Here is a 24,486-nt window from a genome sequence, read left to right on the forward strand (position 1 = left end):
ATTCAAACTTAAGGAAACTAAACCCTTTGCAGTTATTGACCCACCAAAACTTGTTGAAATGTTTTTTTTATTATTATTTTTAGTGGAATCAGTGCCCCACTCCTCCCCAGTGGGCCGTTGGCGCTTCTTTATCAACCAGACCATCCGGCACAGAGACTCTCTCTCTGGCCAGGGAGTAGCCACAACGCCACCAACTTCAGAGATGAGGGTACCTCAGTCTCCTAAAACAGAGAAAGGTGAGCCCCACCAAGGTCAATATGAACTCTGTGGCTTATTAACGTGCCTGGGCTCGGCCCATAACAGGAACTAACACTGTATTCCTCTCTGTAGCTGTAGCAAATGAAGGATCCCAGAGTTTGGAGTCCTTGACTGGAATGGCATCCCCCCCTTGCCCCACCCTGTCTCTCTCTTCCCCTCCTGTATCCACTGTCTCAGCCCCTGCCTCTATGGCCCCCTGTGCACCCAATACCACTGCCTCTGAGAGCATTTCTGCACCATCCTCTTCTCTTGAAGCCTCTATCCCTGTCACTGCTTCAGCTGGTCTTCAAATGCCAGTCTTCACCTCAGCTCCTGCTGACCAAACCCTGAGTGCTCCCTCATCCATCTCAATATCTGCTGCGATGAACCTCCCCACCTTGTCCACTGCACCTGCTGTTGTATCCCCCACAACCAGCTCTATTCTGCAAGATACTTTCACGTCCCCAGGAACCAGCAACTGCTCCATTGTTGGTCAGTGTATGGGGGATACGGTGATAACTGCTGCAAGGCCATGTGTGCCCTCAGTGAACCAGTCGTCATTTTCTGTTCATTCCCCTCCTCCTGCTGCTCCAGTGGCCTCCTCTGTGCTTAACCAACTTTGCTCAAAGCAACAGCAGACACACACCCAGGGTCCCAAACCTCTGCAGCAGACACAGCCACAGTCTGCATTGCAGCAGCAGGCACCAGCAGTCCATCAGCAGCTACTGGCAATGCAGCAACAGGTACAGACATTACAAACAACAGCGCCTCTTCAGCAACAGCAAGTGTCCCAAGAACAAATTCAGATGCAACAGGAACAAGCCCTGCAGCAGTCGCTTCCAGAGTTACAGCCCCAGCAACACATGCAGACACAAATACCACCTCAACAACAGCTGACTGAGGTGCCCCCACCAGGTCCTACAGAGTTCATACAACAGTCTGTGCCTCTTCAGCAGTTCCTGGTACCAATGCCCCAACAGCAGCTTCTTCAACAGCAAACACCTCAGTATCAGCAACAGCATCATCTGCAGCAGATACCACAACAGGTTATAGCACCCCAAGCTGCTGTTGTGCCCCAACAGCAGGCTCCAATGGACCCGCAGCAACAGCAGTTAAACCTGCAACAGACATTACAGTTACAGCAACAGCAAATAGTGCAACAGCAGCTACAGCAGCAACAACAGCAACAGCAGCTTTTAATGGGTGCTGCTGTGGCTTTAAAGTCAGATCCAAGCCCAATGCTGCCCATGTCCATAAGTCAACAGTTTCTTCAACAACAACAACAACAGGCCCAGCTCAGTGTTAGCTCGGTACCTCAACAGCAGATTCTTCAACAACCTCAAATACCCACTGAGCTGACAAAACAACACATACAGCAACAAGAGGTGGTTAAAGCCACAGACACGCCCCAGAAGCAACAGCAGCAGTTTGCATTGCAGAAGCAGTCCTCTCTACAGATGTCAGAGTCAGAGGTTTCCACCGGAGAGACCAGTTTCACTGAGGACACATGCAGCTACTCAGCTGCTTTTCAACCGTCTTCGGACTCCTCTCTGCCACCGCTCCATCTGGGCTCTACAGAAGCCCCGTTACCCACTCTCTCCCACACGATGACACCCTCCCCTGCTCAGCCCTCTTCTGTGGCTGAGTCAGACAGTGAAGGCCCCCCAAAAATCGAATTTGTAGACAACCGTATAAAGACTCTGGATGAAAAGCTGAGGAACTTGTTGTATCAGGAGTACAGCAGCGGGGGAGCAGCGGTGGGGGGAGCTGCCTCTGGGCCTACATCAGCTGCCTCCACATCAGCAGGAGGAGATGAATCATCTGAGCCACAGTCCATCCACCATGCTTCTTTCCCCCAGCCTGCCTCCTCCTCTGATACCTCCCCTCACTCCTCCACCTCCTCTACCTCTTCTACTACCTCCCGTTCCTCTTCCACCTCCCCTGACCTAGAGAGGGGTGAGAGAGGAGAGGAGGCATCCACAGAAGTGGCCAACTTGGGGGAGCTAGGTCCTGTGGAACAACAGCCTGGCCCATCTATCCCTTCCAACTCTGCCTCTTCCCCCCATCCAAACTCTTTGCTGCCTCCCAGTCAGGAAGACTCTGCTGGGCCCCAGCGCCCACCTGTACCAGGAGAACCAACCATTCTTGTGAGTAAATACACCGGATGAGATTTTGACTTTATTGTGTCCTGACTTTGTCCTCACTGAGCTGGATTTCCAGTGTTTCCAACATTCAGCTGTCACCAATTCCCTGCCATTCTCAATTGTCTTAACTGTTCTAGGCTGTACCCCCACACTCTGACACCAGTACCACTGGAGATGCATCGTGGCCCCACAATCAGCACCCGATCCCCTTGCGGCATGGACAGCAGAAGCACAATGCAGGAGGTGGATATTTTGGCCTAAACCTGACATGTCCTAGTATCAGAAATCCTGTTAGCAAGAAATCCTGGACTCGCAAATTCAAAAACTGGGCATGCAAACTGCGCCACTCCGCCAGCTTGTTCAAGAAGCCCAGAGTCCAAGAAGGTAGCGTCCTTTTAGTAAGCGGGCAAGCACGCAAGAGAGCGAGAGAGAGAGAGAATGGGATGTTGAGGCATGGACCTAAGTCTAATTTGTAGATCTAGTTTTAACATAGAAAATTAACATTTTAACCGTCAGAATTGAATAACTTTAAATGCTAAAAGATATTGCAGCTAATACATCCTGTTATCGTATATATGTGCTGTGACAATTGTCATCATGTAATGTAAGTTTTGACATCACTACATACATTACTGTTTTTTCCTTTTTTCTCATACATTTCTTTGACTTTATTTAATTTTCTTGGCAGTCTTTCATTTTGCATGGGGTACTCACGCAGTGGGCCAGAACAGTGAAGAGTAGAGGAGGGTTGAAGATTGGCACAGTGTAGGAAGAGGTGGACATCAGAAATCTGATGCCCATCCCCAGTGCAGATGAGCCCTGGATTAAAACCCAGCTGTGCCTGTGCCCGGGACAAACTCCCTTCATAAATCACCCATCCTTCCCCTTTATTTTCTCAAGTCAGCAAGCATGGCCAGCAGCAACCATCTCACCTCCTCACCCCTACCTGCTGGCTGAGTATAGACAGCAAGTCGCCTTATAACACAGACAAGATTGATGCTAAGTTTTCATACAAGATAGTATTGCTTCATACTGCTGTTGCTTTAAAAGATACATTTATGAAGAAAGCTTTTTCGTATGCCTTATGTGTACAAAATGTCATTTATATCCAAGTTGTTTTCTGCTTTTGATTTTAGCATTATTTAGGGCACTTAAGCTCCTGTCAGGTTTTGTAAATGGGTAGGCTTGCCTTCTTGCATGTGTTTGATTTTTGAGCATATGTTTAGCTAAAGCTGACATGTTTTTTTCAAGTGCACATGCACAGGCATGTTTGTCTTTTTCTTCATTGATGACTAATAATGGATCATTTTCCGTAAGTAGAATCTAAACCAGGCTTCCTGTGTTAATGTTGGTTTTAAATAATACACAGATTATTTATGTACACATTTTGCTAATGTAATATTCCCAGATATCAAACACACTGAACAATAGCGCTGTGGATCTGAGCCCAGATCTCAATTGTGTTATTGAGCTTTGTTGTCTGGTATATGAGTGGGAATATGGTGAGTCAGTGAGAATGAGAGAGTGGATGTGTGGGTGGGTGGGGGTACACTGTTGTTAATATATAACTGCCATTGCACAATATGTTGTTTTTTAATTTGATGACCTACTATCTTTGTGTTTTTCAATGAAACAAGCCACCCCTTCCCACACGCCCATTACATATTTCTCCTAGGCATGCATTTTTACATCCACATAATGTCACATTTATTCTTCAGTTTATTGTTTAATGTGTAGAAAAAAAAAGACTGCTACGGCTCTAAGCATATGTTTAAACATGCACATAGACCTGCACGCAAGACATGTAAGTCACCATGTTGGTGATGTGTGACATTGGTAAATGATTTTTAACACTGTGCTTTTGTGTTCGTGCCCCTTGTCTGTCTGTGTGCATCTCTGTGTCTTTGTCGTGTCTGTTTTTCTTTGTCTGTTGCATTTGTGTATTTGTGCCGTCATTTATTCGTTCTTATACCCATGTCTGTGTGTTCTTGTCTGTGCCTTGTCTCCCCTTTTTGTTTTTCATCCCTGTCTCTTTATTAGACGAACCATCTAGCAGTCAGATACTAAGAGATGAGAAGGAGTCTCAACCCCTGAATCCACCTCAGACACGCAGAGGACGGTTTCAGGTCAGATCAATGCAACTTAACTCTACTCATGATTTGTTTGGTTCTTTTTTTAATTGCAGTCTGAAAAAGGAGCTAACCTCTCTCATTTCCTCTTCAATCAGGTGACTCCAGTGCCCCAGTCATCTCCCCCCAAGGATGCTCTTCCAGGCCATGGTAGCACCCACAGGAAAGTGGGACGCTTCTCTGTCACCCAGGCTGAGACAAGAAAAGAGGACAGGCACACTGACAGTTCCCCGGTGTCCCCTGATGTTGATAGAGAGAAGAGGAGGTCTCGGGTGAAGGAGGGAGAAAGAGATGAAAGCAAAAGGACCCCAGCGATGGCTCACCCACCCCGGGGTCATGGGCATGGTCACTCACCCCTTGGCAGCAGTGATGATGATGATGAGAGTGAGCTGGAAGATGAAGACCTGAGAAAAGAGCTACACAAGCTCAGAGAGAAGTATGTCAGCACGAGAGAGAATGAACTTTATAATTTGGCGTTAACAGGATATTTGTTTCTTCATGAATAATTTCTACTCACAGATTTGTGGGACCAAACATTGGCATCAAAATGTTCTGGTTTCCATTGGTGGTTAGGAATGGTTTACAGCAGCCACATGTCCGCTGGTTTGGATGTTTACAAGAAAAACAAAGTAATCATACACAGTGATGACATTCTAGCTCTGGTCTGCTGCGATCTGATGGTAGTTAACTTTTCCTTTGTGAGGAGATATCTGCATGCTAATGGACTTCATGGTACATCTAAAAAAATCAACTTTGCTTCTTGAGCAACAAAAATGTTCGACACTGCCACAAAAGACAGTCAGAGTTAAGATTTCCTGCTCCCTGGGATGTACCAGAAATAATTAATTTGGACCTCCATTCAATTAAGGAGTGTTTTAAAAGTAGTTTACTTCTGATTTGCTGAAGTGAGCAAAAGTAGAGGCTCTGTTACAAATGATTTACTGTGAAGCTGAGACTCATTAAAAACAGATAAACAGGGGCTACTGTTGGCAATGTGATGGACCACTAAAGAACTGTTTCTTCTGGTAGAAGGCTTGTATTTCATTTCACTTGCATACATCGTCAACAGACAATAGCTGATTGGGTTAGACTGTACTCCATTAATTCATCCTGGATCATCATGTATTTCTTCACACCACTATAACAAATCTTTTACACTTTGAACTTTAATCTGCTCTTCACATTGTCACCTAGGCTTAAAATTTTCACCTCTCTGTTTTGTATCTTTTTTTCCTTTAAAGGCACATCAAAGAGGTGGTTTTCCTCCAAGCTCAGCAGAACAGAGAACTGCAGGAACTGTACAGACAGCTTCGTTCCCTCAAAGACCAAAGGCAGAGTCTGCCTGCCTCGCTTTCCAGAACCCCCCCTCTCCCTGCAGCTCCTCCTGTCTTATCCCCAAGGAGGCCCAGGCCAGCCAAAACCAAGCTGCGGCCCCGGCCTCACTCTCACATGGATAACAACGGAGTTTCACACTCTGGTTAGGCTTTTCTTTTCCTCATCCTGCTCCTCCTTTTTGTGTCAATTTCTCTCTGTGTAACTGTTTTTGAAACTCTCTTCCAGGGATTCAGCAGTCTAGCAGTTATTCAGGTGCTGAACAAAGCAGAGTACCCCTGTACTGCAACCCTGAGCGCCACACTTCACTGCCTGCTAAAAGAGGTATGCTTTGTCGCAGATATTTCAAGACAGCATATACCTAAGTACATAAAAAGTGATGGGATGTATTCTTTATTGCTTTCACAGATAATAGCCCTTTAAGAAAAAGCACATTTACAGATGAACTGCACAAACTTGTTGATAATTGGACAAAGGAGCCCATGAGCACCTCTCCAGCCAAGCCTTCACTCAATCAAATCAAGCAGATTCAGCAAGTACAGGAGCTTGGTGGCTGGAGCCAGTCAGGAGAGGTAGGACATTGCATTTGAAAATTATTAAGCATTACTTTTAGGTATGTCTATTTTACTATTTTTAAGTCCATGCAGTTGTAAGCTTTCACACATGATTATGTGCATTTTTTCTGTTTTATGGCAAATGCAGTGGATTTGGTTGATTCTCAGTCTAGTAACCAGCTGTGCCTAATAAAGGATGATATTCAAATTGCACCATGTTTTTTGACTTAATTAGTTAACTTTTAGCTATTTATGTATGTTATGCAGGTGGCTTCACAAAGTTGGTTTCCTGTGGCACCACTGAACCCCCAGGTACCCACGACTTCTGCTAGCTTACCAGTGGTAGCCCCGTCTCCTTACACGGGAGGAGGGAACCTGTCAAACCTGCACTCTACGGGACCACCTCCACAAACGCACATGGCTCAAGTGCCACAGATGCAGCAAAGTTTACACCTTCATCAGTCCCTACCCCTCCAGCAGATGACCTATCAGCAGTCCTCTCTTCGCCAGCAGATGCCGCAGCCTCAGATTCAAAGCCCCCAACCACAGACTCATCCCATCACCCAGCCGCCCCACTCACCACCTCAAAACCAACCGCTGCTGCCTTCCCAAATTCCCTCATCTCCGGTGTCCACAGCTGCGTCCCTGCTGCCTGGCAGTGGCACGACTGCAACCACAGATAGCACTGCTGCTACTGCTGATGCTGCTGGAGGAACATTTAGCTCTTCTTCCTCATCCTCTTCAACCTCTTCCTCCTCATGCTCTACTGCTGCTCTACCTTCCAGTGCCAAAATACACCCAGCAACCCCCACCTCTACTCTTCCTCTGGGACAGAAATGAAACCGAGGCAAAGTGAGAGGTCAAAACGAAGGTGCAAGAGATGGAAATTCAAAGTGGATCAGGACATAATGCAGATCCATGGGGCGTGTTAGTTGTGTATAAATGACAGAGTTGTGATTGCATTGAATATGATTTCCAGAACTTGTGGGTGAGATGGGGGAGTGAATGTGTGAGACGATAGATTCTAGTATGTACGGAAAAGAGGGTAACATGGAACACAGCAGCCTGGGTTTGTGAAACATGGCATGTTTGGGTGTTGAGATGTATAAATTCTTAAATGTATGAGTGTGTTCATTTATGAGTGCGTATGAGTGTTTATGGATTACCTGAGTACATATCCCTTTATGTCCTTTTACACAAATTAATGTTCTTATTTTTGTTTTGAAACAAACTCAGTTGGACCTGATCTAAGCAGAGTCAAGGACAAAATATTTGACATTTTGTTGACATTTTTTGTGAGCGCTTAAAGTAAAAGGACTATCAATTTTTAAAAGTGCAATTAGTAGTGATCATCTAAATTGATCAGCATGTATTGTATGGAATTGTCTGTAAGGCATAAAATATTTTTGTAGAAGCACACTGATGAAACCAGATGCATAAAGGATCATGTCATGATCCGTACAGGATCTTTTAAAACTGCAGGCCTACAGCACAAGGTGTTTAACCAGGCAATGGAAAAAAAAGACAAAGAGAAATTTCAGCATGTCACTGTAGAGCACGGTAAAAATATCTAGCTAGAGTCATTACCACAATGCTACCAAGCGCACTGTTCAGAAGCATGGGCTTCATTTGTGTCATTTTACGTTGAACATTTTAACATTGAAGTTGTCCAATATACCGTAAGCGATGTGTTACGAACGTCATGTTATTCATAACATGATGGTAAATTGAAAAACGCCATCTTCATGAAGTGGGTACACTCAGCCCGTGACTGCATGACCTTATGACTAAATTGACTTGCCTGTTTTTCGTGGATCTGACATTTGTAGCCTGCTGAGATGATTCATCAACAATGAGTAAATGTGCTTTCAGTATGATAGGCTTTCATATTCAGCGTTTGCTTTCAGTTTGAGCTCTGCATATCAAATAAAGTCATGATGTCATGTTGCAGAGGAAAATAAAAAGGAAAAAACTGCCAATTAGTATTATAATCTGGGGAAACCATACGGGTTATTCCCATGTTGCCTTTAACAAAAACTGCTTTTGTGTGTGTGTGCGTGTGTGTGAGTGAGTTTACATTTTTGTGTGACAAAGCTGTGATAGTCCAGTTGTAAATTGCATTAGAAATTGCACCCCTGTTTTTTTTCCCATTCAAAGCAGCCTCTCAGATGTCACTGCACCCAACTAAAAATGCTCATGCTGCCTGCATGTGTTGGACTTGCCTCCTGAAGAAACCAAACAAGAAAGAGGACAGACCACGAGACCATGCATATGCTGTTGTGTAGTTCTCACTTACTTACTGGTGTGTCAACTTTGCCAGGGATTAGAAAAATTCTTATTTCAATGCTGAAGTATTAAGTCCTTGAACATAGGCTAGCACTGAGTATGCATCTGTCAGAAGCTGATTTGTGGGCCAGAAATGTGCTGTATGCACACTGCAAAAGGTTTGATCCAGTCAAAAATATTCCATTCCTTTTTTTAATCTAAACTCACTTTATCTAATCACACAGTGATATATTATAGCTGATATATTACGGTACATTTGATTGGAGTTATCAGCACACACATTTGGCTGTGGCTGGTCTGGCGTGGATACATTTTTTGGCATATTAAGTAGCATGTAGTCAAAGCAGCATTTCTGTTTTATTGATAGAGAGATTGTGTGCCACTGAAAACAGGAGATTGTACCAGTTGTTAAAAACTGCTAAATGTGACTCAAAAACATCTAAAAAGAATGGCGGTTTGTGCTAAATGGTATGATGGTTCAGAAACTGCTATTGCATAATCTAGAAGATAACAACGATTTTCTGTATTTGTTGCTTTTCAACAACATCCACATTGTCACAAAATTGTAGTTCATTATTAGTGAAGGTGAGATACTGTGCTGTCATGTCCGATACTAACATGTTGACCGCAAGCTAAAGCTCAATGATCATGATTCATGATGTGAGGCTGGCTATGTCCTTGAAGTATTACCAAAATGTTATCTAAAAGATAAAGATTATTTTTGTATCTTGAAATGGGGTTGTACAAATGGTAAAATTGTGTTCTCATCATTACAAATCAGAGGTTGTTTGAAACTAGAAAACACTGGTTTTCATTCCTGTTTATACTGGACTCCCCTGCCTTGATGTACCTTAATGGTTCATGATAGATCGGGGTCATAAAAGAGTTTTGTTTATGTATTTTAAAGTTATTTCTGACATTTTAACGTTAGATCTGAACAAAAGGAAAATAAATGTAGTGACATAGTTAATAAACATTAACTCCTCAGCAGGGCTACAGGTCAAAATTAGTCAACTTAAAAAATTGTGCAACAAAAAATGGGGAGTCCTTAACTAACATTAATGACAACCAATGATTTAAGGACATTTTTGGCTAAGCTAAAAAAAAAAATTAATTGTGTTGCTGATGACTTAGCCTCTGTAATTGTAACTAATTCAACTGTTGATTTTATTTATGTTTTGTAACTAATCTAAATAAATGATGTAAAACATCAAACAAGTATTGGAAATATTTCTGTTCTGGCTCAAACTGCTCTCTCTTTTTTCTCCCTGTCTCCCTGTATGTAATATATATAAATATATATATATATATATATATATATATATATATATATATATATATATATATATATATATATATATATATATATATATATATATATATATATATATATATATATATATATATACACAAACATGTTTTAAAGAAAACTGGATTTTAGAGTTAAGTATTAAGCATTTTCAGTTATTTAAAACTAATTTCCAGCAATGTTGTTTAAAAAATGTGACAAAGAGTACGATAATAGCCTTTCTTGGAAATATAACTCCAAAGAGGAAATGTGAATTTTGGACAGCTGCAAAAGAAAAAAGCCTTACCCTTACTGATGTATTTTCTTTTTTTTTTTTTTTACAAGTGTACTTACTTGTGTTTAAATATACCTCTTCCTTTGCGTGCCTCTGCATAATTCTGTAACATCGGGTATCTGTACGTTTGTTACTAAATGAACATTCTGCAACGTGTTTTTCCTGAATGCGTCTTTGCGTTTCACTGCCTCCAACTTTATTGTTCTGTCAACAGCAACAAAAGCGACGAACAACGGTCTGACGCTACAGCCTTTGAAATGGCGTTGGTGTAGTTTATTACGCCGTTATTTGTAGTTATTGTGATCGCATGGTTGTTTGCAGGTATTAGATTCTGGTCCAGTTTGAAATTCGGGACCTAGCCCTAGTAATTGGGCATAACGGAACTGATAAACAAAAATGTTTTAAAACAAATTGCCTCTTTAATTTACGTTGCATAATAAGGCCGCAGCTACCCGCGAGCTTGCGTAGGGATTACAACGGCCTTTGGATGCTTGGCCTGCCGCAGCTTGATGTCGGTGAGTTCCCTGCGTTAAACATCAATTCTGCTTGCAAACGCGTGTTAGTACGGCTTTAATAATTTAACTGTAATGCTTTTTTCTATTTTTGTTTCAAAGTTTAAAAACTGCATAAATTGCATCAAGAGTTTCTTGTGCGAGTTAAACTTAAACGCTCAGTCTTAGCTACATCGGTGGCTAACATGGCTAATGTTAGCCAACTGCTAAACGAGGTACTGCATGTTTACAAACAGCGAGCTAACATTATGACCTGTCAGTTGCTCACTGATATCCACCAGAGATAGTTTAAGAACTTGTTAAGCACTTTTGACCAACATTTTAGGTAAAAACTTAATGGCAGTCGTTTTCCTCTATTATCGTTCATTCTAACGATGTTATATTGAGTCTTTGAAGAATGTGCAGTACATTGTTATGCTATCTCAACGACTAGTTTCATCAAAGTTACCTCGCTGCTTGACTAATTTCCAGTTTAGACCATAACAGTACGTATTAACTGCGGTCATGAGTTGTTCGTCATTTCGTTTATCATATTCGTATAAGCTGCTTTTGTAGTTGTAGAAATGTCTTTTCACGCTGCAAGCTGTCAACACGTTTTTCTTCTTTATCTCTACAGGCTTCAGAATGAACACCGGCGGACATGTGTTCCAGGGATCTGCAAGTGAATTGATCAACTCATAGTTCAGTTCAACATTAGCCGCTGCATTAGTAAATCATTTAGTGCTTTTGTCCCTCGAATCTGAATACATTTTAACACCTTCACAAACAATAACAGCTGGTTAAGACAAACACCGACTCAATATGGCATCGGTACCAGTGTACTGCTTGTGTCGCCTTCCCTACGATGTGACACGTTTCATGATAGAGTGTGACATCTGTCAGGACTGGTTTCATGGAAGGTAGGTTATTTTTTCTTTGAACTCATACTTTTATCTGTAGTTAATGCAAATCAAATGTGAAATGTTTTGTCTTTAATGTATGATTTCTGTGGATACTCAGTTGTAGTAGAGCTTGACTGTCTGTTGTGTAGGGCTGACTCCAGATTTCTGTTTCTTTGTAGCTGTGTTGGAGTGGAGGAAGACAAAGCCGCAGAGATTGACCTTTATCACTGCCCAAACTGTCAGGTCACACATGGGCCATCCGTCAGTAAGTTACCCTATTTAAGTGCCGCTCCTGCAAATTATTTTCAGGCTTTTGGATGATTTCTTCTAAACCTGAGTCCTTGTGTGTCTTTTATCCTCAGTGCGTAAACGCCGTGGAGGCAATAAGCAAACAGATGGTGGCGGTGCTGGAACAAGAGATCCAAGTCGGCCTGTCAAGACTGGCAGTGTACAGTTTGTAAGGGAGCTACGAAGCCGCACCTTCCCAAAGTAAACCTCTCCCATTTTTTCAAATCTTGAAATATTAAAACATGGTTGTCACTAAAATAATTTCATCTTTGTTGGGTAGACTTATCATATTGGTTCGTCAGTGCAAAACATGGAATTATTTTTGCTGAAGTTTCGAATTGATTGCAAACACTGCATTTTGCTAGCCTCGTGCACTGTGTGCTTCCTTTTTTTTCATTTTTGTCTGAGCTGACATGTCGGGATTCTTGAGGACGCGTGAGCTGTGCAATATGATGATTTTCATTGCCTGATTGGTTGTTTTTTTTTTTCTTCTGTGATTCCAACTTGTGTACATGTTTGTCTTTATTTCTATGACAGTGCTGATGAAGTCTTGCTAAAACCATCTGGAGCCCAGCTGACAGTTGAGTTTCTGGAGGAGCATTCATTCAGTGTTCCTGTCATGGTGCTGAGGAGAGATGGCCTTGGCATGACACTCCCCCCAGCATCATTTAGTGTCGCCGATGTGGAACACTATATTGGTAAAGTTTGAGACCACTGAGTTTTTATTACCCTCCTCAGTGACACTTGTGTGTAAAGGAATTTTAAGTGTGATTTGTTATTGTTGTGTTTGACATAATATAGAAGTCATCAACACTCTGCTGAAACTTGTTGATTTTGTTCTAATTCTAGGTTCAGACAAAGAGATCGATGTTATCGATGTGTCCCGTCAATGTGACATGAAGATGCGGTTGGGAGACTTTGTTGAATACTACAACAGCCCAAACAGAGACAGAGTGCTTAATGTCATCAGCCTGGAGTTTTCTGAGACCAGGTTCACTAAAGTTTGACTCTTCATCCTGTTATTCTGATACAGTACCAGTTTAATAATTCTTGGCTAAAGATAAAGTTTATCTCAAAGAAAGCAAAGGACTTTATCATTTCGGGAAGTTTGCGTCGTGATAGTTTTATTAATTCAAGTGCTTTCTGTTTTAGGCTTTCAAACTTGGTGGAGACTCCAAAGATTGTTAGGAAACTGTCGTGGGTTGAAAACCTCTGGCCTGAAGAGTCAGTATTTGAACGCCCAAATGTGCAGAAGTACTGCTTAATGGGAGTAAAGGACAGCTATACAGACTTTCACATTGACTTTGGAGGAACCTCTGTATGGTACCATGTCCTGAGAGTAAGAAGGAACATTATTTTTCTGTTCTTTGAAAGAGAGCGCTACTTTTCTTCTTTTCTTTCTTTGTTGAAGTTTCTATGAAGGGTTTTCCTTTTACTCTTTCAGGGCGAGAAGATCTTCTATCTAATTTCCCCAACACAAGCTAACTTAGCACTTTTTGAGCGGTGGAGTTCTTCATCTAACCAGAATGAGATGTTCTTTGGGGACCAGGTTGATATGTGTTACAAATGCTCTGTCAAACAAGGAAACACCTTGTTCATACCAACAGGTAGGCTGTCTGTTTGTTCTTTGCTGTGTAAGTCAGTAGTTTTAGTTGTGAAAAGTCTGAAGAATCCTATGTTACCGTCTTTAAATTTCATTTGTCTCTCCTCTAAGGGTGGATTCATGCTGTGCTGACTCCAGTGGACTGCCTGGCCTTTGGAGGAAACTTCTTGCACAGTCTCAACATTGACATGCAGCTGCGGTTAGTTTCGCTGTGACTGTTACTGTACCAAATCCTGTTGTTGTTTAGCTGGTTTCTGCTTGAACTGACGGTTAGAATGAGTGTGAATGAGCTTGAAACAAAAAGGTTGAGATTCGTAGTCCCTGTGAGTTTCTAAGTGATCTTGAAAAGGTCTCACTTCTCGATATATTCCCGATCGTAATCCACACTTCAAAATGACATAACCAGTGCAAAAATAGGCTATTGTACACTGCTGTTTCTCAGCTTTCCTATTAGGTCAGACAGGACTGGATTGATTTATGGCATATCAAAGTTTCTATGACAACACCATGCGAGCTGATGAAGTTTAATAGTGATAATAGGCTGGGTTTTTCTTTGATGAAAACAATCTCTTGGATTAATGTTGTTGTAATGGTGGACACAGGAGCTGAACTGCCAAGAAAGGACAATAGAGCAGAAGAAAGCTTAACAGTCAGTGCAAACTCACGAGTCTATCAACAAAACTAAGAATGAGGTTATGTTTGCTCTGCTTGGTAGATGAGCACTTGTAGGACATAAAGAAGATTTGCTAACATTTCAAGTGACGGACATGTCTCAGAGAACCAGGCTGTAAGTAGCGCTAAGTAAAGCTGGCTACAAAACTACAGTACAAACTGAGTTTTCAAAGTTTGCATGTAGTCATATTTCAAACAAAAGCCCAAAGTAAATGTTGATAAATACATTACCTCATTTCTATGTATCTGGTAAAAAGTTGTCCTGAACAAAGGAAAAAAAAAGTGTTAAAATGATCTGCTCTCCCTTATTTTGCTTCAAAACAAACATGCCTTGGCAAGTGTCATGTCTTTACAACAGCAGGTGCAAGTGCTCATGGGAAACAGAGTCTTTATCCTGAAAAATCACTGTCTTTTCCAGATAGCCCTTACAGCCCCTTGACACAGCCTTTTTATTGTTTTCAACCAGTTACATATGAAAAGTAGAAACTATTCCTGGATAATAAAAAACAATGTTTCAGTCAAATGAATTCAACCAGATGGTCCTACATCACATTCCTGCTACACTGGCTATTTATTGTCTAACCTTCATTAAATTTCTGATTATCAGTATTAAGCTAATTATCGCCTTTTATGATTTTTTTTTTTGTTATCACCATGTGTGTCTGATTTTTTTTTACATTTACAGGGCATATGAAATAGAGAAGAGATTAAGCACAGCAGACCTTTTCAGATTTCCCAACTTTGAGACTGTATGCTGGTATGTTGGAAAGCACCTTCTTGACACCTTTAGAGGTAAGAAAGTTCAACCAATGTCAAAATATTCATGTTATGTGTTTATGTAAATTATTAGAATGCACAGTCTTTTCTGTTTTTCTAACCCCCAGGTCTCAGAGAAAACCGCAGACACCCTGCCACGTACCTAGTTCATGGAGCTAAGGCCCTGAATAATGCCTTTCGAGGCTGGACTCGTAAAGAAGTAAGCAACATGTTGTGTGATGACTGTTTCAACAGCGACATGAATCAGTCTTTTTGTTTTACTTTTTTTTAAGGAATTTTGAAAAATGTGGTGCTCTAATGCTTTCACACTTTGCTTGATGCTTTTCATACAACATGCTATGTACTGCACACTTACACATAAATATACTTAATAGGCTCTTCACATGCTTGGCATTTAAAACCTATTGGTATTGTAAAGGTAAACTAACCAGAGATTAGCTAAGGCAAAACTAGCTAAAATGTGGTATTTTGTGGTGTTGAACTGAACCTGAAATACTTAAACACAAGAAATCATAATCAAGTAAATTACGGTCAAAATCTCCTTTCAATTGAAAAAAAGACAACGAAAAACAGATGACTTATTGGAAAAGCTTTGTTTATTATTAAATGCTTTTTGGAATGATTGCTCTTGATCTCCTTACTCAGGCTTTAGGAGAACATGAAGTGGAAATTCCAGAAACCATCAACACTCAGACGCTAGTGAAGGACCTGGCCAAAGAGATTCGTCTGGTTGAGGTAAATACTTCAAAGTGTGTGCATGATTTTTTTTAATATGAGAGTATAAATTCTACCTTCTGCAGTATTACCATCCAACCATCCCTTTTTTTGTTGATAGGATATCTTCCAGCAAAACATTGGCCGTACTGGACCACAGTTTCCTGGCTCACCACTCTCTAAAGCTCCCCTGACTGCTTCCCAGAATTCAGGGCGCCCGCCTGGAAAAAAGAAGGGGCCCAAGCCCAAGGAGGTCTTAGGGAATCTTGGTCCCCCTGGAACCAAGAAGAAAAGCCAAAAAGGGCTGTTCAAAGCAGAAGCAGGAGAACTGGATCTCATTGAGATCCACACCAAACATACACTCAAGAAATTTCAACCTGGCAAATCCAAAAATGAGAGCAAGGTACAATATTTGTAGTCTTGTGTGAATGTGTTCTAATCTTGTTCATCTGTTTTTTAGATATATTTTTTCAACCTTGACTTTGCCTTCAATTCTTATTTGTCCCCAAGTTGGAGCTGCCTTTGGATGAGTTTGAAGGGAAGCTTAACAAAAGCAAACTGAAACTTGTTCTGACCAATGGAAAAATCCAAGGGTAAGCTTTGCTGCCTTTTGTAGTTTTCATTTTATTTTATGATTGAATGACCCCTATTAAAGGTTTTTGGTTCTCACCTGCTCATTGTCTATGTAGTAAGAAGGATGGCAGCAGTAATGGTTCAGGAAGTGCTGGAAAGTACAAACACCTTGCCATGGAGGGATCCAGTCTGTCTGACTTGGAGTCTGAGGATGAGCTGCAGATTGACGAAACCCCTCCTCCACGACGCAAGCCTGCAGGGGCCAACAAGAAAAAGAAACTGAGTGGTGAGAACTGATTTCAAATGGTGCTCTGAATACAATGCGTTTTTATCATAACCTTGGCAGAGGAGTCCATAACAGATTATTAGCCGTTAAGTTTGTGAACTTTTGTTTTTGTCTTACCTTTTCCAATTAAGACAGGGTTAAGAGCCATCCTGTTGATTTTACTTAAGTTCATGTCTGTCATCAGGTCTTCCCAGGAAGCTGCCCAGAGCCAAACCCTGCTCAGACCCCAATCGCATCAGGGAGCCTGGGGAAGTAGACTTTGACATTGAGGTGATACTATGTGTTCGATACTAAATTTAGTAGTTCTTTGATTATCTAATTGTTACTCTTTTCAAACATTTGCAGATCAATAAGTTTTGTTATGTTTTATTTAAATTAAACCTTCACTGTCAACCATCGCAGTACTTCACTGTTTTATTTGTAACCATGGTGTATTAATGCATGTGGCTTTAGGAGGATTACACAACGGATGAAGAGGCACTTGCTGCCCATGGAGTGAAGGGTGGTGCTGGAGGCATTCTGGACCTGTTGAAGGCCAGCAAGCAAGTAGCGGGCTTGGACTCAGCAACACTCAGGTGAGATATCAGCCTAAAGTAATTTATTTATGTTGTGCTCGTGATGTCTGTCACAATGTGGAGCACTTATGTATAAAGGTGACTCAAGTTTATTAGACTGGAAGAACATGTGTAGGAATAAAGATCCCAGTCTGTAACCTTAAAAATGTGCATAGTTCACATACTTTCAGGTTTCTGTGCTGTGACACTTTGTTTATGAGATTCTGGTTGAGTTTGGTGAGTGATTGCTCGACTTTCTTTTACTCAGTGAGGAAGCACCAGCCTCTCCCAGTACACGCGATGCAATCCAGGGTATGCTCTCCATGGCCAACCCTCCCTCTTCATCTTCATCTTCCTCATCTTCTTCTCCACTATCCATCTCTGGAGGCCTGACAGAGGGACTAGGAAAAGTCAAAGAAAAAGGTGGCAGAGCTGTATGGGTCACTGGGGGGGCCAAGAAGACGGGAAATACAGAGAAGAAACCCATCATCCAACGGCCTGGAAAGCGGCCTATTAAACGGCCAGCCCGTCACCTTAGTGACGAGGAGAGTCCAGATGAGCAGGAGACTCTGGGAACCTGTTTTAAGGATTCAGACTATGGTGAGAAATACACTCAGTGACATATCTGCTGATGTGCAAAACAACCAGACAACTTTTAAGAGATTTAAATGAATAAGCTAATGCTAAATTACGGTAATGAAATGTTTGTTCAAGTTTACCCATCCCTGGAGTCTGATGAGGAAGACCATGCTAACAAAGCTAAGATGAAGAGAAAGAAGAACTGGGATGACACACCTTGGAGTCCAAAAGGTACCTGAGGAAACCCAACTGCTAGATGGATCATAATTGATTTTTGCTTGATTTTTTTTTTTTTATGTGATATTTTCTTTTCCAATACAGCCAGGGTGATGCCCACCCTTCCCAAACAAGATCGTCCAGCAAGGGAGGGAGCCAGGGTTGCATCAGTTGAAACTGGTCTTGCTGCAGCTGCTGCCAAGCTGGCACAACAAGTGAGATGAAACGAGAATCTTCATTGTTACGCAGTGAGTATTGAGGAGTCAGACATGTCTAGATAAAATAATCACTCTTGTTTTGTTTTCTTCGTTATGATCCAGGAGCAGCAAAAGCCCACTAAAAGGAAGTATACAAAGAAGCAGCGTCCTCCTGCTCCTGTGGTCAGTCCTCTGCCGGTTCAAACTGAGCCTGCCCCACCCTCACCACCACCTGCTTCAGAGTCTGCAGCAGACTTTAGCCCAGACAGGAGGATGGATTACTACTCTGCTAGTCTGTTGGACCACGAGTATACTGCAGGACCAGGACCTTTTGGTCCTGGGGGCCCAAGGGGTAGCGGAGCCATGGCCCCTGGTGTATTCCTTACTTCACGCCGCCCTTCGCTGTCTCCACAGAACAGCAGCCCTCACTCCAGTGTGTCCCCGGCAGCTTTAGCCAGCCAGGGCACCACAGGCGTTGGTCAAGGTAAGCATAGTCATAGTCCCAGCATAATTTTCTGTCCCTGAAACACCAAGTTCTCTCATTCATTCTTACCTTTTCACTTTGATCCAGGGAAACGTCCAAAGAAAGGACTTGCAACTGCAAAACAGAGACTCGGAAAAATTTTGAAAATTCACCGCAATGGCAAACTTCTCTTGTGAGGGAAGTTGGAAATGAGGCTTAAGACTTTTAAGCTGGAATAAAAAAAAGGCTTTGCAAAAGGTAATCTAAAGGAAAAAGAGGTAGTGATTTATATTTTGTACTCAAGATAAATTGTTTACTTTTTCACTTGCTATTGAACCTCACTCAAACTTGTCCCACATCAGTTTCCCTGCCAGCTAGGCAAGCAGCCTCCACGTCTCTATATCTATCTTTGGGGATTTTATTTTTAGGTTTATATATGATTTGAATAAATTTAATGAGCAATGCCAGGATCACATAACATACAATGTCAAATTGGCAATAGGATGTGTTGTGCGTGTCTGAACAGTTATAGGTGCATTGGTTTAGCTAGACACCACACAATCCATACCAAGCCCAAGCATGTTTTGCCCAATGTCCAGTTTGTCTGCCGTGTGTGTGTCCTCTGTACAATGCTCAGGATAGGATATGCTCAGCATTGGTACAGTTGCTCATGCACAGTGCAAGCATGTGAAAGCAATGTGAACATGATAAACAGGTATTCATATTGCTACCTTGCATGATGAATAAAAACAATGAAGCAGTGATAACCATATTGGTCCCAATTCAAGATGTTTTTCCCCCTTGACAAACATTTGAATAAGTGAAATGTCTAATGGAAGCGTACACTTAAAAGTGTACACTCCATCTACATCTTTAAAAGGGAAAGTAATTAAACATTTTTTAGTTGGGTAAAACGTGTTTATTTAGCCCTTACATGAATGCCCCCACTAATTCAGTAACAATTTCATGTTTAATTTATCACATAAAATGTATCATTGTGTTATATGATGAGTACAGGGCAATAAGTTTTACATGGTACACACATTTTTTTTTTTAAAGTCACGTCAATGCTAGTAACCACCCCCCAGTATTCCACATGGATTCTTTCACTGTTTGTAATCACAATTTTCATCATATACTGTATTTAAAAAGTCACTCAGCCAGCGCCAAGAGTTCAGTCATATGACTTTATTTATTCTGAACATATTTATTTAACAAGACAGCAACTTTTCATCTCTTTGCCTGTTTTAACCTGCAGAGTTTTTACCACCTTGCCATCTATCTCATCTTTATTTCTTCCAAATTACTTTCTGTTTGTATAAAAATTTCAGCTATTACTTTGTCAGAATTTTTACGATTTAGGTTGTCATTGTAAATATTTGTAATATTTGTAATTTATATACTTACATTGAAAGAGCAGAAAGTATTATGATGAAGTTAGTTTCCTGCAACTTGCCATAATTTGTGCTCCAAGAGTTTGCAGTATTCTTGGGACAGAGCTAGAGACATGCTTTCTTACCGCAGAATGTACTAGTGATAATTTTGTCAGAAGTGTAGAATTAACTGTGTGACTACATTGTGAAGGTGCAGGATATTGATTGTGTAAATATATGTTGTAATTTAAGTTCTTTTATAGTTCCAAAACTTTGAAATCTTTCTAAAAATAACTTGTACATGATACATTGCTGTATTTGGAAAATATCTGAAATAGTTCATTTTTTATATTTGTACTCAGTAATTGTCATGCATAGTTTGTCATGTTGTCTTGTACATGTAATAGTGGTAGTGTTTTTGAAAAAGCCCTCATTTTATTTCATCCATTTAGTTTTATATTAATTATTGTCAATATTCACTCTTGTGTTGGTGTGTACTATGTGTTTTAAACATGATATGTTTAAATACAACTTGGAAGAAAAATACAACTTTGGCAAAATGTCTTTGTTATTGGTTTTATTGTACACCACTTCACCATGCATGATTGTGGGGCATTACCGGTTACAGAACCTACTGAAGGGCAAAGCATTTCAATTGAAATCGTGGCTTTTTTTTAGTTAAATTCATGTGTCATATATATCTTGTGGGGTACCTGTTTGACTGAATGAGTGTTTAGTGGACATTTTCAGATGCTTTTCTTTCTTTCTTCCTTTCAAACACAGTACAATTCTTGTCACAAGTCCAGTGCATTTCTTATTTGAAAAGAAATGTCTAAAGAAAATTCTCAGAGCTATTGAATTAATGACACTTCGATATTACGAGTAACATGAATTTAAGTTATCTTTAGACAGCAATATTCTTCTGAAAGCTTCCGCGTTAAGTCCTGATCACAAGGTGAGGCTGGAAATACCAGTTAACAGAGCTTTGCCCTCCTTCAAATGAAAACGCAGTGGCGTTGTTTTTCAACAATTGCTTGGGAGTACTCTGAGTAAACGCAGCAGCAGGTAATCTCGCGAGATCCAAACCGCCCTACCACTCGCTAGTGCAAGATGGAGAAGCAGATGTAACACGCATTCGAGGTGAGCAAAAATACTTAGTCCATGATCTTGACAGGGATTTATGCTTACTTGTGGATACAACATTCTTCACTAATAATTACTATCAGTAATTCGAGCCCCTCACTGGGATCCGAGACCACAAACCTGGTGTCTTTTTAGAGGTAAAGTACGGATCTTATGATGTGTAAACCGCCATTTTTAATTTAGCCATGATCCTACTGATAGAGCATTGTGCCGAGCTCTTACTGCTAGCTAGTTAGCTCGCGCTAAACCTACAAACATAACTGCCACACACATATACACACTCACGTTCAGTGTACGGGTACGTTCACTTCTGTACAAAAAATACTAGCGAAATTAGTAATCTCGTCAGCTGTTTTACATTAACCACAGGAAGGTGTCGATAACAGGTGAGAGTTAAAATGTGTGTCAAGTTTCAGATTTGACTTTTGGTAATCTGCTAACGTTAGCCATCAAAGCTGTTTTGGAACCCAACTAACAAACGTTAGCATAACTGCTATGGAATCACGTTAACGTAATTTAATTGCTTTAAACTTTGTTAATTTAAAGACTGAACCAGCGCATCGTAACACTAGGTAGCTAACTTATAACAACATCGGCAAACCCATCATATACTTATTCTTCTAACTGTAAGGATCTGATTTAGAAGTTTACCTCCTTGGGGACAACTGCTAACGCTGATGCTCTGCCGTTAAACTTTTTTTTGTACGTTTTAGTGCTTTAGCCGTGTCCTACTTCAAATTCGTTCTTATTTTATTTTTATTTTTTACTTGAGAAATGAAGCTCTACATTGTTCTATTTTAATATAACGATATCTTCTAAAGTTTTTTTTTTTTTGTAAAAGACAGATTTTCCAAGTTATGTCTGGGATCCCCCTTTGGGATCAACCAAAATCTACCTGTTAAAAGCATAGAAAAAAGCAAAGTAAAACCGGGACTTGTCCCCACCACTAGTCACAGTCCTAATCAGTTACCATAGCAAAGATACCACACCAGGAGCATAGGACTTGAAGAAGTATGCAGGATGTGGAACGGTTTTCTGTATCACTTTTTTGAATTAACAATCAATTATTAGTATGGAAAAAATATGACTATTACCAAAAACGAGGGGGTGTGAACAGGAATTTCTAATTAATTAATAACATGATCATATGTTTTTTTTCAGTCCTGACAGCATCACATGAGTACAAGGTGCTCCCTACATTCATTTATTTATTTTCTCATAATTCTATATGTAATTATTCATTCAGTTTAGCTGGGTATACTATAGCATCAATAGGCATTACTGAAACATGTCTCACTTGAGCAGTTTGGGCTATGGCTGACAAATTGGATAAATGGATTTGTAGGTCAATTCTTTAGAGTGACGAGATTATCCTTTATGCACCTGTAAAAAAAGTAAAGAAAATAACCATTTAAAACAGTATAAGCAACTATAAGCCCTACATTAAGCTTGCACGTTTTGCATTTTAATGAACATGATGTCAAGAATTTATCTTATTCATTTCCCTAACTTAAATTTAAAAACAACTAACATGCCAACTGTTAATAGAGAGACATGCTGTTAACTTGGTTTTATTTGCAGTTAGAGAGAACCATTCAAGCCACATCACAGAGATAGGTTCAGGATGGCATTTGAAAGAATGGCTGTCGGATGAGCCCAACATGTTTCCAATCGATCATCAGGGCAGAGTCATAAGTTAAACCAAAATGCTAACTGATCACAAACAAAGTAGTGGGTGAATGTTTTGCTCTTCTCAACACATTTTGACTGACTTAGCCCAGTCATGGTGTGTTGCCTTTTGTTTGAAACATTCTGATTTACTTGATATGTGTTTTCAGGTAGTTACAAGACAAGGCAAAGCCAACCAAGGATGAGACTGGCGGGACTATTGAACCAAAGCAGTTTCTGGTATGTAAAGCAATTTACTGCATTAACTTAAGAGTAGTGAAATTTGTCATCACTGTTAACAGTCAGTGCCACAAAGTAACCACTACTCAGGGTGAAGCACTTTTAATGAACATTCTAGTGCATTTTCAGTGAAACAAGGCACATCAGGATTCCTGTCTCTAACAAGTTGAAATGTTATATTCCTTATTACAAAGATAAGTAAAGAAATAAATGACTCACATTTTCTACACAGTTTTTCAAGTTTTAATTGTTTTATAATGTAAAGCAATGATTTGCTGAATTTTATTTGTCAACTAAACTTAATCTCAGTGTACTCAAATAAGCTCAGTAGTGTTTATGCACTACCAGATGTCAGAAATAACTTTGAGACCCTGACAGGCAGAGTTTTTTAAAAATTAAACATGACATTCAAGAGTAATCATGTTTTACTGTGGTATTTCATTTATACAGGAATCATTTTATAATGTTATTCCAAAAATACGTTAATGATACCGAAAACTTGTCACCAAGTGGCGAGCTCCAGTCTCAAAATATGAAGTGTGAAAAGTCGCAGTTCATTGATTGCCCCCTTGAGGCTGCTTGCAGAAAGACCAGAAACCACATACACACCAAGCCAAATATGAAGGCTCTTACAGCAGTAAAACCATATTTACAGCCTGACTCAAAAACAGCTGTAAACACACTGTACAGGGGTGAATTTTTTTCTCCCACAATGGATAAGAATATATTTAGATCACAAGTTTGGCCAATCAGAGGTACAGCTCACTTGACTGACAGGTCTACCCCCCTGTAGCTGTGAGTCAGGAGGCTTAAAGCCTTTCTCTTGATACAGCAATTCCAATATGGCTCTCACCAATGAAAGGCTCCATTACTCTATTTCAGAAAAAGGTGTGTGACATCACAGAGTCTGCGTCAATATATTATACTGTCACTGCATGAAACCTATTGTACAAATATATGTATCAGTAATTCCTAGCTGGTTAAAAAAGTTTAAGGTTTTTAATATGAAAAACAATTGAATAAAAATCATTTGCTTAACTGCAATTAAGATTTGCACATCTGTCAGTATATGCTTACATGACTGCTTCATTCCTACAACACTGACGACTTGTGCTGATCCAAAAAGACTTTGGTTACACTGAATTATATCTCCCAAAGATGTCCCTTTTAAATTTTCTCACCAGTTAACATTGCTAAAATACATTTTTAAATCAAGAAGAAATTACTTTGTAAGTTTGTCTTTCAGATAAGATTGCATACAGATTGGTAAAAATTGCATATTTAACATAATTTTTGTATCCTCCCAATATTTTGATCATAGTGTAAGTTTCCCTACATTTTAAGGGCTGTTCAGCGGTTCATTCTCTGTAGTTGAATATTAGTCGATGCAAGTGATATAGTTAACCCAAATAGAAGTCCTAAAATGTAGGTTATCAAGACCAAGTGTATGTCATATTGATAACTCACGATTTCAGGCTCCTT

General features: G+C 40.4%; 3 protein-coding genes across 11 annotated transcripts in view; all 3 read left to right on the forward strand.

Moving 5' to 3' along the window:
* Positions 1–9,847, forward strand: part of wnk3 (WNK lysine deficient protein kinase 3) — a 39,623-nt gene extending 29,776 nt beyond the window's left edge. For 3 of the 7 annotated variants that reach the window (XM_074680896.1, XM_074680898.1, XM_074680897.1), the window contains exons 17-25: positions 84–236; positions 331–2,384; positions 2,519–2,765; positions 4,422–4,507; positions 4,609–4,946; positions 5,752–5,987; positions 6,071–6,166; positions 6,251–6,414; positions 6,664–9,847. In XM_074680896.1, the coding sequence (XP_074536997.1) occupies positions 84–236; positions 331–2,384; positions 2,519–2,765; positions 4,422–4,507; positions 4,609–4,946; positions 5,752–5,987; positions 6,071–6,166; positions 6,251–6,414; positions 6,664–7,236 (3,947 nt within the window). In that variant the 3' untranslated portion in view covers positions 7,237–9,847. The remainder of the gene's footprint in view (positions 1–83; positions 237–330; positions 2,385–2,518; positions 2,766–4,421; positions 4,508–4,608; positions 4,947–5,751; positions 5,988–6,070; positions 6,167–6,250; positions 6,415–6,663) is intronic. The other 4 variants (XM_074680901.1, XM_074680902.1, XM_074680899.1 and 1 more) reach the window with 3 other exon arrangements.
* Positions 9,848–10,482: 635 nt separating this feature from the next.
* On the forward strand, positions 10,483–20,415 carry phf8 (PHD finger protein 8). Its single transcript, XM_074681716.1, has 22 exons — positions 10,483–10,780; positions 11,394–11,676; positions 11,838–11,923; positions 12,021–12,147; positions 12,484–12,644; positions 12,796–12,937; positions 13,099–13,285; positions 13,391–13,553; positions 13,661–13,748; positions 14,907–15,013; positions 15,106–15,197; positions 15,644–15,733; positions 15,834–16,115; positions 16,223–16,305; positions 16,402–16,571; positions 16,756–16,841; positions 17,025–17,146; positions 17,394–17,725; positions 17,840–17,935; positions 18,026–18,135; positions 18,241–18,601; positions 18,689–20,415. Exons 2-22 carry the CDS (start codon positions 11,579–11,581, stop codon positions 18,775–18,777), a joined length of 3,072 nt encoding a protein of 1,023 aa, XP_074537817.1. The 5' UTR covers positions 10,483–10,780; positions 11,394–11,578; the 3' UTR covers positions 18,778–20,415.
* Positions 20,416–21,014: 599 nt separating this feature from the next.
* Positions 21,015–24,486, forward strand: part of huwe1 (HECT, UBA and WWE domain containing E3 ubiquitin protein ligase 1) — a 38,736-nt gene continuing 35,264 nt past the window's right edge. For all 3 annotated transcript variants that reach the window (XM_074681656.1, XM_074681657.1, XM_074681658.1), the window contains exons 1-2: positions 21,015–21,093; positions 22,935–23,004. The gene's annotated coding sequence lies outside the window, so the exon portion shown is untranslated. The remainder of the gene's footprint in view (positions 21,094–22,934; positions 23,005–24,486) is intronic.

Source organism: Halichoeres trimaculatus, unplaced genomic scaffold (assembly GCF_033239565.1).
Source record: "Halichoeres trimaculatus isolate MK-OKI-2021-1 unplaced genomic scaffold, fHalTri1.1 fHalTri1_scaffold_11, whole genome shotgun sequence".
Lineage (NCBI taxonomy): Eukaryota > Metazoa > Chordata > Actinopteri > Labriformes > Labridae > Halichoeres > Halichoeres trimaculatus.

Coding starts and splice junctions, on each gene's coding strand:
- phf8 (XM_074681716.1), top strand. CDS start 11,579: ATGGCATCGGTACCAGTGTACTGCTTGTGTCGCCTTCCCTACGATGTG. Junction 11,677..11,837: donor CAGGACTGGTTTCATGGAAG/GTAGGTTATTTT, acceptor GTTTCTTTGTAG/CTGTGTTGGAGTGGAGGAAG. Junction 15,198..15,643: donor GAGGCTGGACTCGTAAAGAA/GTAAGCAACATG, acceptor CTCCTTACTCAG/GCTTTAGGAGAACATGAAGT.